Source organism: Microchirus variegatus (genome assembly GCF_963457635.1).
Source record: "Microchirus variegatus genome assembly, chromosome: 16".
NCBI classification, from domain to species: domain Eukaryota; kingdom Metazoa; phylum Chordata; class Actinopteri; order Pleuronectiformes; family Soleidae; genus Microchirus; species Microchirus variegatus.
In genome coordinates this window covers 23,983,930-24,000,579 of record NC_139817.1, presented here as the reverse complement: position 1 = coordinate 24,000,579, position 16,650 = coordinate 23,983,930, and the positions used below count along the sequence as shown (strand labels likewise).

The following is a 16,650-nucleotide window of genomic DNA, read 5'->3' as shown; positions in this document are numbered from 1 at the left end:
GAAGGAAATCAAAATGACGTAGCGACACAACCCAAATAGAGTTTAGCAAGCATGCTAACTGTCACAAGGCAGGTGCTAATTACTCAAGCTGTCGCTTCGCTAAAGCACACGTCAGTTAAAACATACGGCAAGAACAGAGTTTTATTCTTATTACTCGAACTACTGATAACTATAATAGCTGAAAACATCATCGATTTAGTCAATCCATGCCCACCTCATCCGCTCTCCCCGGCTACTGTTGCTAGGTGTCTTCTCACCGCTACGGTTTCAAAAATGCAGACTGGGAAGGACCCCATTATGTCTAATAGCGCCTGAACAAAAAGAATGCATAAACGTGGGGGAATCAGACAGAACCAAGAAACTGAGCACAGGCTGTGATGACAGATGAATAATAGTGCAATTTTATGATAAATACAACCACAGCTCCCAACACAAATGTTCAAACAGGAATGAATCGATTCCAACATTTGGAAAAACAACAACAACATACAACAAGGTTTATGCATACAGCGCAGATGTTCTACTGCCTTTATGTTACAATGAAATAAAATTCGGAAGATACAATTCAAATGATTTTTTTTCAGAACACAATATAGCAATAATTTTTGTTATCAACTCCAACAAGCATTCTCAAAATATTTACTGTCCCTTTTGGAAAGATCCAAAGCATACCATGGTGATTCAAAAACATTTATCTTTAATGTGGGAATAAGCACTAACAGCGGCTGCAGCACAGTTGCATGCAGAAAGCCATAACTTCAGTCCAATACGACTCCCTATATGGTGAAATGTTAGTGCAGCTGTACGAAAATGACTATCAGCTTTGATGTAGGTTTTGCGTTTGATGCTTGCATTTAATCTTCTTTACACTATCAAACAATTATGATAGTTACAATCATACAAAAAGAAAGTGTATTTATATATTAACCTCTGGAAACAATTAACTTAGCCCCTTGCCCATGAAACAACATAACAAGTACAACATCTGATTCAGGGGTTAGGTTATTTTTTTTTTTGTAAATACACTATGTACCAAATGTAACAACAGTAAATAAACACATCCGAATGCACCTGCTGACAGAGGCAACACTTCCGCGTCATATTACAACCCCCTCAGTCAGTTAAATTTTGATCATTTAGTGTGCAATGTCAGTTGACGAGACCCATTTGTCTTACAATAAACCCTTCTTCAGATAGATTTGCACATAAACGATATAACATAACATCTTGCACACATCCTCGGCAGAAATACGTTAATCCAAACCGACTTAGTCCTTTACAGCATTTTAAAGATTCCTTAAGGCTTTATTGCGTGCGAATTACTGCGGTCCATGCTATTGAAAACACTGTACGCTGACTCCATACATAACCGAGATGGTTTTTTTTCCACTTTAACAACCCAAGGTGATATGGTAACAACCAACCTAAGAAATACTGTATTTTTAACAAGAAGCCATACTAAAAAAACTGATCACAATAGTATATGACTTTTAACTTCCTGAATGGCAGTTATGATGTGTCATCACAAGCTTCATATAAACAGTGTGGAAGAGTAAGAGCATGTCAGTTAAATCATAGATAGGCAATTTCACTCATTCACGGTCACAATGAAATGGAAGAACAATTCATTGCCAGTCTGGAGGCAATAGTATTTTCTGTCAAAAACACTATTTCAATTACCGTCAGCCATCATTTACCATCATCAAAGCCACTGGTTTATTTTTAGAACCTGGATGATGCCTAAATACTTTTTAGTGAATAAAACTGTTGATTTGCTGGGGGAGAACTGTCCCAACAGATCAGTTTAAATGTAATTCTTTAACTCTAAATAAATAAATGTGACAACAGCAAAACATAAATGTGAACAATCGTCAAAAAAAGAGGAAAGAATAAAGCTATGGTATTATAGAGTATTACTCTGCGAAAGCACCTCTGTGCCAATGAGAGAATGCCAAATGTTGGCAGCAATTGTTAAAGAGAAAGAGATTATGGGACTGAAAAGTGCCTTTGTGGATAAAAGTCCACTCTTCCTCTATTGGCCTGAGAAAAGTTCTGTTATGATTGCTGCTGTTCTGCTTCATTGTTATTTTCTACCACCATATTATTTAGCGCTGTTGATGATTTGGAGAGGTTGTTTTCAAGCCCCAGTTCTGGGTTTGTCCATGAGCTCACTGACTCATGTACTGTTACTGTGTGTTCCTCCATCTGCCTTTGGAGGCTGTCCATCTCCTCCCTGAGGACAAAAAAAACACATCATAAATATTCCTGCATTTGAATAATAGCTCAACACATCAAAGTGTATGTTTTTAATATGACAAAGTCATTCAGTCGGCTTACTTGAGCTGCCGGAGACAGTTGTGCAGGTTGTTGAGCGGCTCCTTGTTGACAGAAGTTGATGGCTTCAACAATTCATCCAGCAGTGATGCAGGCACTGGACAGTCTGGGATCTTTACCGGTGTAACTGGGTTGGATGGGTTCCCCTCGCTTTTAAACTCCATGCGCTGCTGCCCCAACGACATCATTACAGGGGTGTGTTTATTTTTTTTGTGTTTAGGTTTTTTTTCCAGAAGCTACAGAGCATGTAAAATTCACAAGGAAATATTCACAGAGAAGAAACTGCAGGTTACCTTCCTCAGACGACCCTGTTTGAGCTCCAGTTTGAGTTGCTGGTTCTGCAGCAGGACTGTCTTCATGCTGTTCCTCAGCTCACCCACTTTGGCCTGCAGCATAAACTTGTCTTTCCTGGTGCTGCTCAGATCCTCCTGCACTGACTCCAGCTCCACCTTGATGCTCTGGGTGCAAAAAAAAATGATGTTACTTATAAGCCATTTGGGAAAAAAAGGCAAGGGATTAAATTATATAAATACTCTAAATCTACTACTATAAATATTTGTTACTATACTTCTCACTTGTTTGCCTCAAGACTCTTACCCGTTTACAGGGCTGTGATGTATTGTATGTACTACTATTTAATTACTTTGGTACTCGGCAACATTGTGTTTTAAAATCGAGTGAATACTTGCCTGCAGAGCTGTCTGCAGATTGTCCAGCTCTCTGTGATGGCACTGCTCCATCATCTCCACCTGGTGCTTCTGAGCTTCAATCTCTCTCTGCTTCTGCTCCACCTCCCACTTCAAGTCCTCAACCTGCAGTAAATGTGAGACATGTCATGCGCTCTAATAACAACTATAGATGGGTCAGACTAAGGCTAAATATTTCAGTGTGACCCTGGTTCAGAATCCCTACCTCTTGGTGAGTGAGGGGCTGCTTGGCCAGCTCCTCGTTCAGCTGTTTCTGGAGGATCTGGAGTTGTGAGTGGGCCTCAGCCAGCTCCTCCTGGAATCTGGAAACCTCCTGAGCATGCTGTTCATCCTGAGCCCTGCAGAGTGACATTTTCACTGATAAATGGCAGGTAAGATATACAGGTACTACAGATTTTACAACATAACACACACAAGTAAAAACATAAACAAAGGTCTTTTTTTTCTCCCTCAGAAATATCACATACTGTAGATTGTGAGCTTCACTCTGCAGAGTTTTCACCAGGTCCTCTTTGGCCTGCAGGTCCTTCTTGATCTCTGATAGCTCCAGCATGGCTGCCCTGTAATGCCTTCTGTTGTGGGCTGCTTCAGCCTTTGCTGCTGCCACCTGAAGGACACATTACATTAATACAACCTAAAACAGCAGAGGAGAGTAAACTGGTCCAGACCTAAAGGAGCAAGCAAAAAAGCTGTCCATTTTGTAAAGATGTCAGCATACCAATATCTAGATTTTGTTTCAGAGCCTTCTTTTCGTGCCTTTCTGATCTCAAGCAAAAATATTTACATGTTTGTAAATAATATTCTCATTTGAAAGGCAAATGGCATTTTAGCATAGAGGAAAATAGGAAATACTGCATTCAAATAGACCTCTTACCTGTTCTTTCAGGTCCTTGACTTTGGTTTTCTCTTTTTCCAAGGCAAGCTGAAGAGTTTGTACCACCTGCTTCATTTGCTGGTCCTCCTCTTCTTTACGCTTCAGAACAGCTTGAACCTAAAAAAAAGTTCAATATAAAATGTTTGAACAAAATATTTAATTTTGTTTGCATAATTAAAGAAACCTAACTAAATACTGAGAGCTACAAACAACAATTTGTCACCTGTAAGTTGAGTTGAACAAGATCTGCCTCTCTCCTAGCAAGAGCCGATTCCAAAATGTTGGAATGCTCCCGCAGTGTATTATGGGATTGTGCCAATCCTGCCAGTTTGCCTTTTTCATGTTCCAGCTCAAGAGCCAACTTCTTGTTGGCATCTTCTAACTTTCTGATCCGCTTCTTGAAGCACCGTGCCTCTTGAAGCTGTGAAACCAATTTAAAGTAACAAATGAATAAAGATTTATACATCATATATCTCACAGTGGGGTGGGTCTAACCAGTTATCACAGTTCACCTCATCCTCAAGCTCCATGACCTTCTCCTGATACTCCTCCAGTTCTGTGGAGGTGAGTGTGATGACTTCCTGCAGCTCCTTCTCCAGCATAGTCTTGCTTTTGGTCACAGCCAGTAGCTCCTCCTGCAGAACCTTTATCTTTTCCTGGATGACAAGTCAAACCACATTCATCTTATTTTATTTATACTTTAATTGGGAGTCTTTGTCAAGATAGCAGCACACAGAATATAACGCTAATGTTATGTTAATGTGTTTCATATACTTTAGAGGTGCCATTATCCAAGATTATTTATCAGGAAATGAAAAAGAATGAATGAGTCAATTATACAGGTATACTGTTAAATTATGTTTTTAAGCAGGATCCTAGTATCTGTGAAGTATCGCGGGTAGGTTTTAACAGTACCTGTAAGACCTGGCTGTTTCCTTCATCTGACATTTTGGCCTTGAGTTTGACCAGTTCTGCCTCAGCAGCCTCCTTGTCAGTCAGAGTCTCCTGCAGCCTCCTGCTCAGGATGCCCACGGCATTCTCGTAGGCTTTGTGTTTGGCCTTCATCTCCTTCTGAGCACTTGTCAAATCTGTCCCCATCCTCTTCACGCGCACCTTCTGCTCTGAGATGGCCCTATTTAACGCATTTAGGAAATTGAGCATGGAGAAGTGAGGTTCACAGCAGACAGTACATGATCACAATGTCAATCTTATATGAACCATATTTAATTTTGAGATGTAGTTAAATACAAGCAGATGCACTTTTTAGATCACATGTAGTGACTCATGAAGAGAATGGGAATCGTATAATCAATATCCCATTCTTGATACATGAAAATAGCACTTAACAGAGATATGATTTGCGGTCTAAGCCATAATTGCAGGAATCACTGAGGCTCCAAAAATGTGAATGAGCACGACTCACTTTTTGGCTTCAGACTCCATTTGCTCCACCTGTTTCCTGAGGACTTCATTTTCTTGCGTCACTGCTGCTAGTTGGCTCTGATCAAACTGTAGAGACTAAGATGGGAGGCAATCAGAAAATCTAACATTACAGATGAAAAAAAAACGTTCCTTTACCTTTAGTTTTAAAACAGAGTAACTCAATGGGAAATACCGAAATACACTACCTGGATGTGGGTGTCTAGCTGATCCCGTTCTGTCTGAATAGATTGCAGATGAGCTTCCATGTTATTCATCTGCTCCTGGACTCTCACCACCTCCCTCTGTAGCCGAACCCGTTCCAGCTCTGCCTTTTGCTTCTCTTCCTGGACACCCAGTAGGTCCTGCCTAAGTTCCTTCACCTCTTCCAACAAGCGCTTTTTGGTCGACTTGAGCTCACTGATCAACTGGTCCTTGGAGCCGGCGTCGCGCCGATATGCTTCCACCATCACCTGTGAGGTTAATGACATCGTTTTGTTCATATAAAACAAAAATCATTTTTATCCGTTCAAGGCTTGCTCATGTTTCAGTGTCTCAAATGAGGCAGCAGGCAATTTCACAGCATACTGGAGGAGAGAGTGCTGTGACAGGACTCTCACACACTGCATCAGCTTTAGGCTTGAGTGAGATTCATTTCATTTATACACACACAAATACACACACACACACACACACACACACACACTCTGTGTATATACATTTTGTCCACATTGTGGGTAATGAAAGAGCAGTACAGTTAGCTTGCTAGTCTTTAGAAACATCTGCCAATGTGAACCATGTCTCACAAATTGCCTGCAGGAAGTGATATAGTTCTGGGACGACTCTCCCAAGAAGTTGAAATTTAAGACAAGATGACTATGAGTCTAAATGCAGAATCATAAGTTAGCAGCATAGGATGTACAGTAATTACCTTTACATGGATTTCTGACAGCATTCTGAATACATTCTAAGATGTTTTGGATTTTTTTTTTATAAACTTTGACAGACATTTGTGTTCGTTAACTTCATCATCTTTATGACAGCCTGTCATTGCAAAATGAGCAGCCTCCTTCGTTGCTCAATCCAGCGAGGCACATCAACCAGCACTTTGTATTGTTGAACCAGATGGCTGTCATTTCAGAACAATACCCACAATCCCACAATAGCATCAGCCTTTAGCAGCAAGGAGGTTTCTGACAAGTGTTTTATAAATGCATGTAAGTGAACACAGTCTACACTTGGTTCACTAGTTATACTGGTTCACTAGTGATGCTACAGACTGAGCGAAATGTACACACGGTCACATTGGAGAAATAGGGAGGTCTTACCTTCTGTTGTTGGTACTGTTCCTTAAATTTCTGTGCCTGCTTCTTAATGGTACTGTTTTCGTGTTGGAGAGCTTCAATCTGTAACACAGCGGAAGTCCAATATTACTTATTACTGTACATGGTGGCATTATCGTTAAAGCGAAAGAAATCTGATGCAAAATACTACTACTACATTATATGAAGAACTAATAAATTAATTTAAGTTTAAGGTGATAAGGAAAGTTGTGTAAATTAACAAGCCATGTGGAGAGTGCAAGATAATCTCTGACCAAAATATAACAGCAAAAATGTTGCTGCTCTTCTTGGCTCACCGTGTCTTCTTCAAGGTGTCAGTGGAAGTAGACAGAAATTCGATTACACCAAAGCCTACATGGTTATGTCAATATTTGATGTACTGATAATGATAAGGTCATGTGTGTGTGTGTGTGTGTGTGACCATTTTACCATGCATGGATATTTAGTTCTGCTGTGTTTTCATTGTTTTCTTCTCCCACTCACATACCTGACTGGCTTTGACCTGGACTTCTTGTCTGAGCTGATCCAAGACATCCGAGGCCACCAGAACGTCCTCTCCCAGCCGCTCAGCGCTCTCGTCAAGTTGACTCTTGTCAGCGCGTGCTGCTTGCAGTGCTACCTCCAGGACAATTTTCTCATTTTGGAGATATTGGATGTTATCATCCTTGGTGTTGCTATCCGTCTGCAGCTCCGCCAGCTGGGTCTCTAGTTCCATGTAGCGAGCCTCTAGCTGGTTGATGGACTGCTCTTTGGTGTGCAGGTTCTCCTGAGTGGTTGTCAGCTGGCGCATTAGCTCCAGATGTTCTTTCTGGAGTGACTGCAGCTGCATGTCCTTCTGGGAAAGGCTCAACTTTACCTATGGACGACAGAGTGTGTTAAGTTTAGATCAGAATACAGTAAAAAGTTGATCACCCATGCCAAATGAAAAACAGGTTGTGGTTACAATTGGCATTACCTGCTCAAGTTCCCTTTCCAAGGTGCTGGCTGTGTTGGCTAATTTTATTAAGTGCTCTCTCTCCTCCTCAAACTCATCCAGTCTGTGCTGTAGGTCATCTTCCACCATGGTCTTTGCATCCTGGATCTGTTTATAAGCTGCTTCCTGGGTCAGCATGTCAGCCTACACCACAAACATAACATGTTTTACATAATAGAGTTAACAAAGTTATATGCACAGTGCTCCTGTCAATTTAAAATAGGTAGATTATTCAAGAAATGCTATTGGATGAATAATATCCTTCATGTAGGGGTTGCTTCCTAAATGGATATAGAAACTTTACAAGCATTAACATGGTGTAAGGTGAGAAAAGGATGTTGGAGACAATACCTCAATGCTCTGCAGCTGAACTGCAATACGCTCTTTTTCTTTAATGGAGCGATGTTGTGTCTCATTGAGCTGGTGCGACAATGTCACATTTTCCAGCTTCAGATGCTCCACAACACCAATCTGAGTCATCTGGCCAGTCTGGGGGAAAAACAAAACACTCGAGATGAAATATGTTGCACAGTATGTGTCATCTTTGACACGATGCCAGAACTGCAGGCGCTGGTCAAACCCTTACCTGCATGTTGGCCATTTCACCTTGCAGACGAACTCTTGCCTCCTGAGCCAGTGCCAGCTGCTGCTGGTACCACTGTCTGACCTGCTGGAGCGAGTCAATCTCAGCCTGAGACGTCTTCAGTCGGCTCTGCAGGGTGCTGCGCTCCAGATGAACCTGCTGAAGCTGGTTCTGAAGACCACCCATCTGCTGACGCAACTCCTGAACTGCAAAAGTTAAGGACCAAAAACCATTTTAACAAAAGGGCTTAAGGCAAAAATATCTAGTTACACTCAGCTAGTTGGGTCGCCATCAATCCCTCACCTGTATTATCTCTTATGGTCACAGTGTTTTGCATCTCCTCCACCTTCACCATCAGCCTGTTGTACTGATCTTCAGCCACCTTCAGATCATTGCTCAGAGAAGCCAGACTTGCATTCTTGCTTTCCAGACTTCCCTGAAGCTCCACCATGGCCTTCTCTAGCTGGCTGCAGTTCTGCCGCAGTGTGCCAACCTCTGTGGTGAGGGTGCTCTGTTTCCCCTGGCTCACCTGAGCCTCCTCCTTCTTAGCCTGCAACTGAGCATTCCGTGTAGCCAGTTGGGCCTGAAGCTCTGTCTTCTCCTTGAGAGCCTGGAGTACAAACGGAATTGGTCAGTACTGACACAATTATTATTTTCAGTGTTTTTAATCTTGTGCCATTTGCTGGGCAGCCTGCTCCAATAAGGTAACATCTTAATAACAGCTTCAGTGTAAACTCTGTAGGTGTTGTGATATTAATCAGCAGTATAGATATAATACAGTTAAAATAAAAATAGTCATGTTCTGAGAGGCAAAGCCACAGCACATAAATTATATTGCAACGTATTGTTGTTACTAACACTTAAAATATGTCAAGGTATTATAATATTTTGCCCAGAAGAAGTTGAAAATAATGAATTCTAGATAGAAATTGTATAAAACCTGATTAGCCTCAGATGACAAGGATTCCAGTTGACCTTCAAGTCTCATTTTCTCTTTCATAACTTGGAGCATTTCATCATGGCCCATCACTGAACTCTCCAAAGACACACTGGAACAAATATAATAAAATGTACACAAATGTCAGTGCTTAAAATATCCACTAATTAAAGGTCCAGTGTGTTAAAATGTTGGCGATATTATTTTCTTTTGACAGAAATAAGTGTACAGTCACCAGATTGCATACATTGTATTTGTTATTGCCTTCAAAAGAGTCTTTTATATTTTTATCAGGAGCCCGATCAGCTTTTTGGAAGTCACCATCTTGGACCACCATGTACATACTAAACTTCACCAATACATTTTACACACTGTACTTTTAGAAGAAATTCTATTTTTAGTAGAAAACATTTTCCTCCTTTTCCCCCCCCAACATCAACCAAACAATTCCAGGAATGAATCATTGTCTGCCAACCAAGTACCTGCTGGAGAAACTGTCCCTGCGACTCCGAGGCTCCGTGGTCTCCTCTCTCTGCTGGTCCAGCTCCAGCAGGTGCTGCTCTTCACTGGCTGCCTGCAGCACCTCCTGCAGGGAGGGGAACTGACCCATTGCCTCAGCAGTGATCTCCCTCCCCTCCACTGTGTAGGGCACTCGCTGCCTTTCGGCAGCTGCGGAGAGAAAACCGTATGTCCCCCTGGTGGACACGCTACTGTAAGATGAGCTGTCGCTGTCGTTGCCATCGTTCCCCGGCCTTGTTCCTGACTCACTGCCGTCAATTTCTGAGACATTGTCTTGAAACTGAGCACCAGCTTGTGCATCTGTCTCACAGGTGCTGCCCTCCGACATCACACTGACCTCAGACAATGTGGACACTGAGCTCATAGTGGACTGGAGGGAGCTCATCGTGTTGTCTGCTGTCTTTGCTCCACCTCCACCTCCACCTCCACCTCCTCCATTCTCTGGAGACTTGTAGTCTGCCAAAGAGTGGATCTTGCTGGGACGGGGTGACCTGGACTTCTTCTCCTTAGAAGGGGGAATTCCCAAGCTACCCAGTTTAGGACCACGTGGAACAGTGGTCCTCATGAAGGAATACTCTTTCGTCATGGAAACAGTGTTGGCACGTGGCAGAGCCTCGGGATGCAGCATGAGCTCTGGATCCAGAGTGCTGAATGGTCTGCTTTTGGTGGAGGTGCGGTGAGACTACAAAACAGAGCACAAAGAATCAAAAGTATTGTCATGGTGACAAATTGGAGCTAAACTTGCAACCATGTAGAATATTAACCCATGTAGGAGTTCTCCTACCATTAAACTGTCAATTATTTTGGTTCACATTTCTGAAGAAAATGGCAATAGCAACAGAATTCACAGAAAACACTCAAAAAGTAAACACATAAGAAAATGTCATCCACTGCTAAATATTTCTCTAAAAATGTATGTATAGGTGAAAAACGGAGAGGATGTAGAAGATGAAGAATGACATACAGTATGAATATTTCTTCTTTAACCTTAAAGCCACTTACCCTTTCCTTGTGTCTTTGCACTCTATACTGCTTGAGCTGCTCCTCCAGGCGCCGGCGAGCATCCAGCCGAATCTTCTCCTCATTCTCCATCTCCAGTGATGGCTTTTGGTGGGCTGAAGATAAAGTGGTCATAAAGGTCATAAAATGAATGTCTAAGTAGAGCACAGAACAATACATGGTTTTCTAACACTGTGGAGCCATTATCATTCATTGGAATTGTGTCATTTACTGGGTCGGTACTGCACCACTGCATGCTTGTATGGTTTGTTTACACACACAAACAGTACAGTGGATTAGTTATGTTCATGTGCCATGATGCCATCATAAAATCTACTACATTCTTCATATTTGCCATAATAGCAAGTGTGATTTATGTGAAGCCCAAACAATAATAACTACCACCTCTAAAATGACTACATTTCACATTGTGACCATAGAACAGATGCCTTTAAAGTGCCACCAAAAAACATAACATTAAGGATTAGCGCCACAACACAGCAGTTAGTCCAACCAATATTTCAACTGAAACACTAACACCAACGTCTAATCAAGCAATTAAACACATTTGAGGGTTGCAAAAGGGGGGACACTAATATACAGACAATGGAGTTACTGTTAAAAAATAATGTTTACATGCACAAAGCAGAACATCCCACAGAAAAGTGATGTTTAAGTACACGGGTGGTAAACGGGGAATTCACTCCATTTATTACTTTGCGCTTACACAATTCAGTCTCCTGCATAGGCATACTGAGTTTGAGCGACTGCAATGCATCACCCGTGTGAAACGTGACCTCAGCACTAGCCCCCTCAGACATCTCTAGCATCATGGGTTGATAAGAGGCCACACCTGGGGATGGCTCTTGGGTCTGGGAGCTCAGAGGGGAACTGCTGCTTTGTGGCGGGGCTGTCAGAGGCAGGGACCCATTCAAACAGGTGTCACCTGCAGCACCAAAGCCCTCTGTCGGTCTTTCTCCATTTGGCAGCACACCTGAACTGACGGGACCTGAAAGATAAGAAAAGTGACAATAAGACACGGTGAGTTGTTGAGAACCAGAATGAGTGGATGTCACAGCAAACTGGCTTGACAACTTTGTCATGCTACAACTGCATTATTGAAAAGATGCACCTTGTATCAACAGAGTTACCAGGATTATCTTGTTAAGGTCCTGAAACTTTGTGTGTAGTGTACAAAACTTGAAATCAGCCTTAAAACAAATGCAAACATAAAATAAATGCTTTTAAATGAAATGGAGACATTTCAGGATTAAGCTCACCTGCTTTCAGCATCATTGAAACAATGTCTGGTTCAGCCTATAAAAACCCTTTCATGTCTCTATGGATCTATTTCAGTCCTTGTCAAGATTGTAAAAGACAAACCTGTGTTGGATATATCTCTTCCAGTGGCAGTTGCAGGTCTTTAAAACGGGGGAAGTTCATTTCAGGCCCAGATACATAAATTCAACCCACGTTGAAAAAAATTGATGAACGAATGAACAACGACTAGATATTTGTCTAGAGAATACATACGCAAAACTGTCGTGTATCAGACAGTTCCTCCAATCATCAGGCAGAACGCACTAGTGACACGTTCTAATTGCGTTCTATAGCACGTTTAGTGTTGAAAGTACATATTTGACATTCCAGAGATAGCTGTGCTTCCCTTGCTGCCTTAGAGCAATCGCCACTGATCTTTTTTATGCCATCTATCCTTAAGGTATTCAACATTTGTTTAAAAAGAGTTGTATAATAATTACAAGGCCCCAGGCCTCAACTCAAGACACAAAGGCCATCAGAACAAGTCAAGCATGGTGTTTAGATAAAAACACATCCGAGTAAAATGTCTTGAGGGTAAAACTCATAGGGGATAGCAACGTTGAAAATGGGTATAGCACAGCAAGAAGACATGCTCATTCATTTCTATGCATATTACTTAGCTATATGTACAGGAACTACACACATCCATGTCAACTTCCTAGTATCCAACATAACAATGGTCAAATGAGCCTTGGGAAATTGCCTTGTTGGTATTTGAGAGCAGAAAAGAAAGGCAATAGTGGTTTGAAATTACAGAAATCCAATGGCAACTCAAATAACCACAAATTACAATCTAGTTATGCAGAAAGCCGGCGCTGAAAACACAACACGTCAAATTTATGCAGCAGCAGAAGACCTCAATGGGCACCACTCCTGCCACTTTATTATGTGCCCTGTGTGCCTAATGAGGTAGCCAGTGGGTGTAAGTGAAAGTGACAGCAGTAGCCAAGACTAACACTGAATCAATCATATTCAAAGGACTATCAGAAAATAGCAAACTGGACCACACCTGCAGGCAGAATGAGTTTACTTCCCTGAGGTATAGAAAAACAACTTCATTATTTGGAACACTACACTCATTGGAACATTGCCAAATCATACTGTGATAACATCGGTCATCAGGTTTTGCAGAAAAAAGTCAATTTCAACTCAAGTATGTGCAGTCAATAAAACAAGATGAGGGAAAATAGCTAAATGCTAAGATATTCTGAATGTACACCCTTAAAATATTCAACTGGAAATGATAAGCTAAGTATCACTTGGAATAAAAAGCCTTGTATTACATTTACAACAAATACACAGATCCTCATTAATGGGACATTCTTCATCCGTGTATCACAGCTGTCCCGTTACATGTTTGCTGTTTATAAAGAGATCGTGGGATGAGTGGTGTAACAATAAAACATAAGATCAGCGCATGGCGTGTGCAAACACGGATAAACACACAACATACACATAAAATTAATTAGATCCCATTGAGACAGCATCGGCACTCACCATTACAAATATTCCCTTTTGCATTATGCAAGTTATCCTGTCCATGGTGATTGCATTGTAATCCCCCTTCTACAGCATGGGTTTCAGCCTCTTTGGATTTTCTGACTTGGTCTTCTTTATGAACACTGGCCTCCATTTGAGCTGCTTCTGACCGAGTGGCTTCCATTTCCATCAAGAAGCTGAACAGTCACTGTATTGCTGATGCGCCTCGTGAGAGAATGTCTCACAAAACCATGTTAAGGGCAGGGCAGCTGGGACACTGGCAGCACTAAAGAGAGGAATCGTTTAATTCAATATGTGACAGCTTTTCTCAAGAGAATATGACACATAATAAAGATTAACACATGTTACGGAGGAATGTGTGGCTCCACACAAGTGGGTTATGCAACAACTCAAAGTGCCTTTATTTTAACATGAGCTTGAGTCAAGGGCTAAGAATCCAGTGACTACAGATTAAATTGGAATAAACACTTTTTTTTATGTACAAATACAACAGATCACTAACTGGTTACGGCTCACGTAATTAAAATCATTGTAGGAATATGTACAATCTGCTGATAAGAAACACACGCCTTAGAAAATAGCAATGAATCAGCGAGCATCCATGTAAATGTCAGCCTTTTACCTGGCAAACTGCAGTTAAGATTGAGGACAATATCAACTTGAGACGATGACATGTTTGCTGAACAGAGACTTGAATGTTGTCAGCTCTGTCAAACATGAGCTGTACTGTCGACAGGAAGGCTTGTTTTGAACGCCTGTTTGTTTCAGACTGGAATAGGGCAGACATCTATGCAGATGGACATTCAAATCATATCATTTATAACTATAGTTCTTTCATCTGAATTGGAAACCATGGCTGTGTTGCTAATACGTTTACATTTGCTATTTGACAGGAGCCTCTGATCCTTTAACAAGACTCACTAGTTCGAAAGAGATGACATACGAGATAAGCGCCGAAAAGCCTATATTGTCCTTGTATAATGACTGGGTGAAGGTAAAATCGGTAACGATGCGGATTTCAAACTAAATGAGTAAAACAAGCTTTACGATGCTAGTGAGACAGCTAGCTCGATATGTGTACGACGGGACCTATCAGGCTAATTTTGCTAACAGGCTAGCTGGAAACACAAGCGTCGGTGCGGGAGCCATATCTAGATATTTTTGAATAGTTCAACGAATTACCCTCTGTCTCGTGAGCTCGTTATAAACGCCACGTGTAAATTATGAAATGACAATTTCTGTAAATGTCAAAACAGATAGTAAATGTTTACCTTTTGAGAGCTTCGCCTTTTACTACGTGGCTGTTTGGGTTCCGTCCCTTTAATTGTCCGACCAGAAACAAAGGGTAACGATGAAACAATCTGATTGAACAAATATCCCTCCCGGAAGGCGGAGTGTCTACTCAAAACGTTTGGATTTTTAAATACAATAACCACTGTGTTAATTGTATGTTATACTTGTATTAAAGATGTATGGCAATCATTAATCGATTGCACGCACCACACTACAGAACGGACTTTGTTGTCTTATCAGGCAGTAGGATTGGCACCCAGAGGATTTAAGAATAGCAAGGCGCATAAAACCAATTATCCGCTAAAACAAAAATAATAATAATACAAAAAAAACGTCAATAAGATTTTGTTTATTGACATTATTTTGTGGTAGATTTTTTTTTACTGCACACATTTTCTCTTTTTCACGAGTTACTTTTTGCCCTCGAAATAGACAAGTTTTCTTTTATTGTTAATTTAATTTACATGAGTATTTCAAAATAAAAGATAAAAGCAATTACTGTAGAATCTGTTCGTTTCTGATCAAAGGTTCAAAGAACACTTTCCAACTGCTCGTGCACCTAAGAGGCGTCGCGTTCTACATGGGTCAGTGTAATAAAAATAATAATTATTATTACATAATTTTCCCAATGCCACAATGTAATGACATTAAATTGAAAACTGGGATTATTGTCAAACTCAAACCAGCCTCTGATAACACACCATTTTGTAGAAGATAATAAAGGGGTGAGACAGTGTGGGGTTTAAAACTGTCATACTTTGGCGCCACTTAGTGGTTATATTAAGAATGACTGTGATTGAAAGAGACACAATAATGGGCTGAAAACCAAATGTCCCTATCAATTTTCACCATAATTGTTTTGTTTTTCACAAACACTAAAACCTCCAAACCTCTAGAAAAGCATTGACAATATAAAGACATGTTTTCTGTGAGGGTAAGTGTCCCCCATGTGACTTATTTGATGCTATTGGGGTTTGTAAAATCAGATTTGAACAGGTTTGGTGGCTACATATGGATCTAAATAGACTTTTCTGCCTACGTCATGTTGCAGTACATCTGTCTAAAACGGTCCTGACAGAAAGACTTAACAATACATTGTACATACATGTTATTAATTGATATTGATATATTTCGAAGAGAATAAAGTAGAAAAATATAACCGTACAGAGACATCATCGCAACATCTAATTATATATTAACTGGACTACCTTAGTAGGATTTCTCTAAAGGAATTTTATAGAAAACACTTGATCTTAACAGTGCTAATGGAACAGTATTAATTTAAATTTAAGGCTAGTTCATTCTAAAGTTAATGCTAGTAGTCCAACATGAAATCGTAACATAAAGCAATGCGTTAGTTCATGTTAAAATAAATGTGGGATCAAACAGTATTTTCAACAGTTTTCAAAATGAATTGTTTTGTCCATAAGAACAAATGTGATTGGGGTTTTTTATTTTTAAAATATTATTATTATTATATAATGAAATATATATATATAAATCTCAGGGCTTGATAATAATACAATTGAAATGTGTTGGAATTTATTTATTTATTTTTGTTGTTTTTTGATAGAAAAACAGTGGAGTTGGCCTTTAAAGGGTTAAAATCCCAAACATAATTAATATTTTATATGTATATTTCAGGCTGAAGTAGTTTTAAAAATATTGACTTGTTTAAAGTTGGAAAAAACAGCTGTTTTGTGTTGAAGATGACTTTTTTTTGCAACTAGGAACAAATTAGTCATGTTGTCAAAGGAACTCTTAAGGGTTAATTCATCAAAATTAGACTATTTTTTTGTGATAATAACATTATTGTAAACGTGAAAGACACGTGTGTGTGTGTGTGGTG

The 16,650-nt window shown here is 40.3% G+C and overlaps 1 protein-coding gene across 1 annotated transcript; it reads right to left on the bottom strand.

Moving 5' to 3' along the window:
- Nucleotides 1–430: 430 nt before the first annotated feature.
- golga3 (golgin A3) lies at nt 431–14,821 on the bottom strand. The gene is made up of 24 exons (XM_083902994.1): nt 14,780–14,821; nt 13,506–13,773; nt 11,416–11,697; nt 10,692–10,804; nt 9,653–10,371; nt 9,174–9,282; nt 8,537–8,843; nt 8,237–8,439; nt 8,002–8,139; nt 7,633–7,794; nt 7,165–7,533; nt 6,663–6,740; nt 5,544–5,807; nt 5,339–5,433; nt 4,831–5,047; nt 4,428–4,571; nt 4,139–4,336; nt 3,916–4,032; nt 3,509–3,648; nt 3,247–3,379; nt 3,024–3,146; nt 2,628–2,792; nt 2,338–2,501; nt 431–2,233 (listed from the first exon to the last, which is right to left on the bottom strand). The coding sequence occupies exons 2-24, from the start codon at nt 13,675–13,677 to the stop codon at nt 2,056–2,058; spliced, it is 4,590 nt and encodes a 1,529-aa protein (XP_083759120.1). The 5' UTR covers nt 13,678–13,773; nt 14,780–14,821; the 3' UTR covers nt 431–2,055.
- Between the last annotated feature and the right edge of the window lie 1,829 nt (nt 14,822–16,650).

Excerpts from the sequence above, each read along its gene's own strand:
- golga3 (XM_083902994.1), bottom strand. The coding sequence starts at position 13,677 with ATGGAAATGGAAGCCACTCGGTCAGAAGCAGCTCAAATGGAGGCCAGT. Across the intron at positions 11,698-13,505 it reads AAAAGGGAATATTTGTAATG|GTCCCGTCAGTTCAGGTGTG; the intron begins GTGAGTGCCGAT and ends CTTATCTTTCAG. Across the intron at positions 7,534-7,632 it reads TGGAAAGGGAACTTGAGCAG|GTAAAGTTGAGCCTTTCCCA; the intron begins GTAATGCCAATT and ends TGTCGTCCATAG.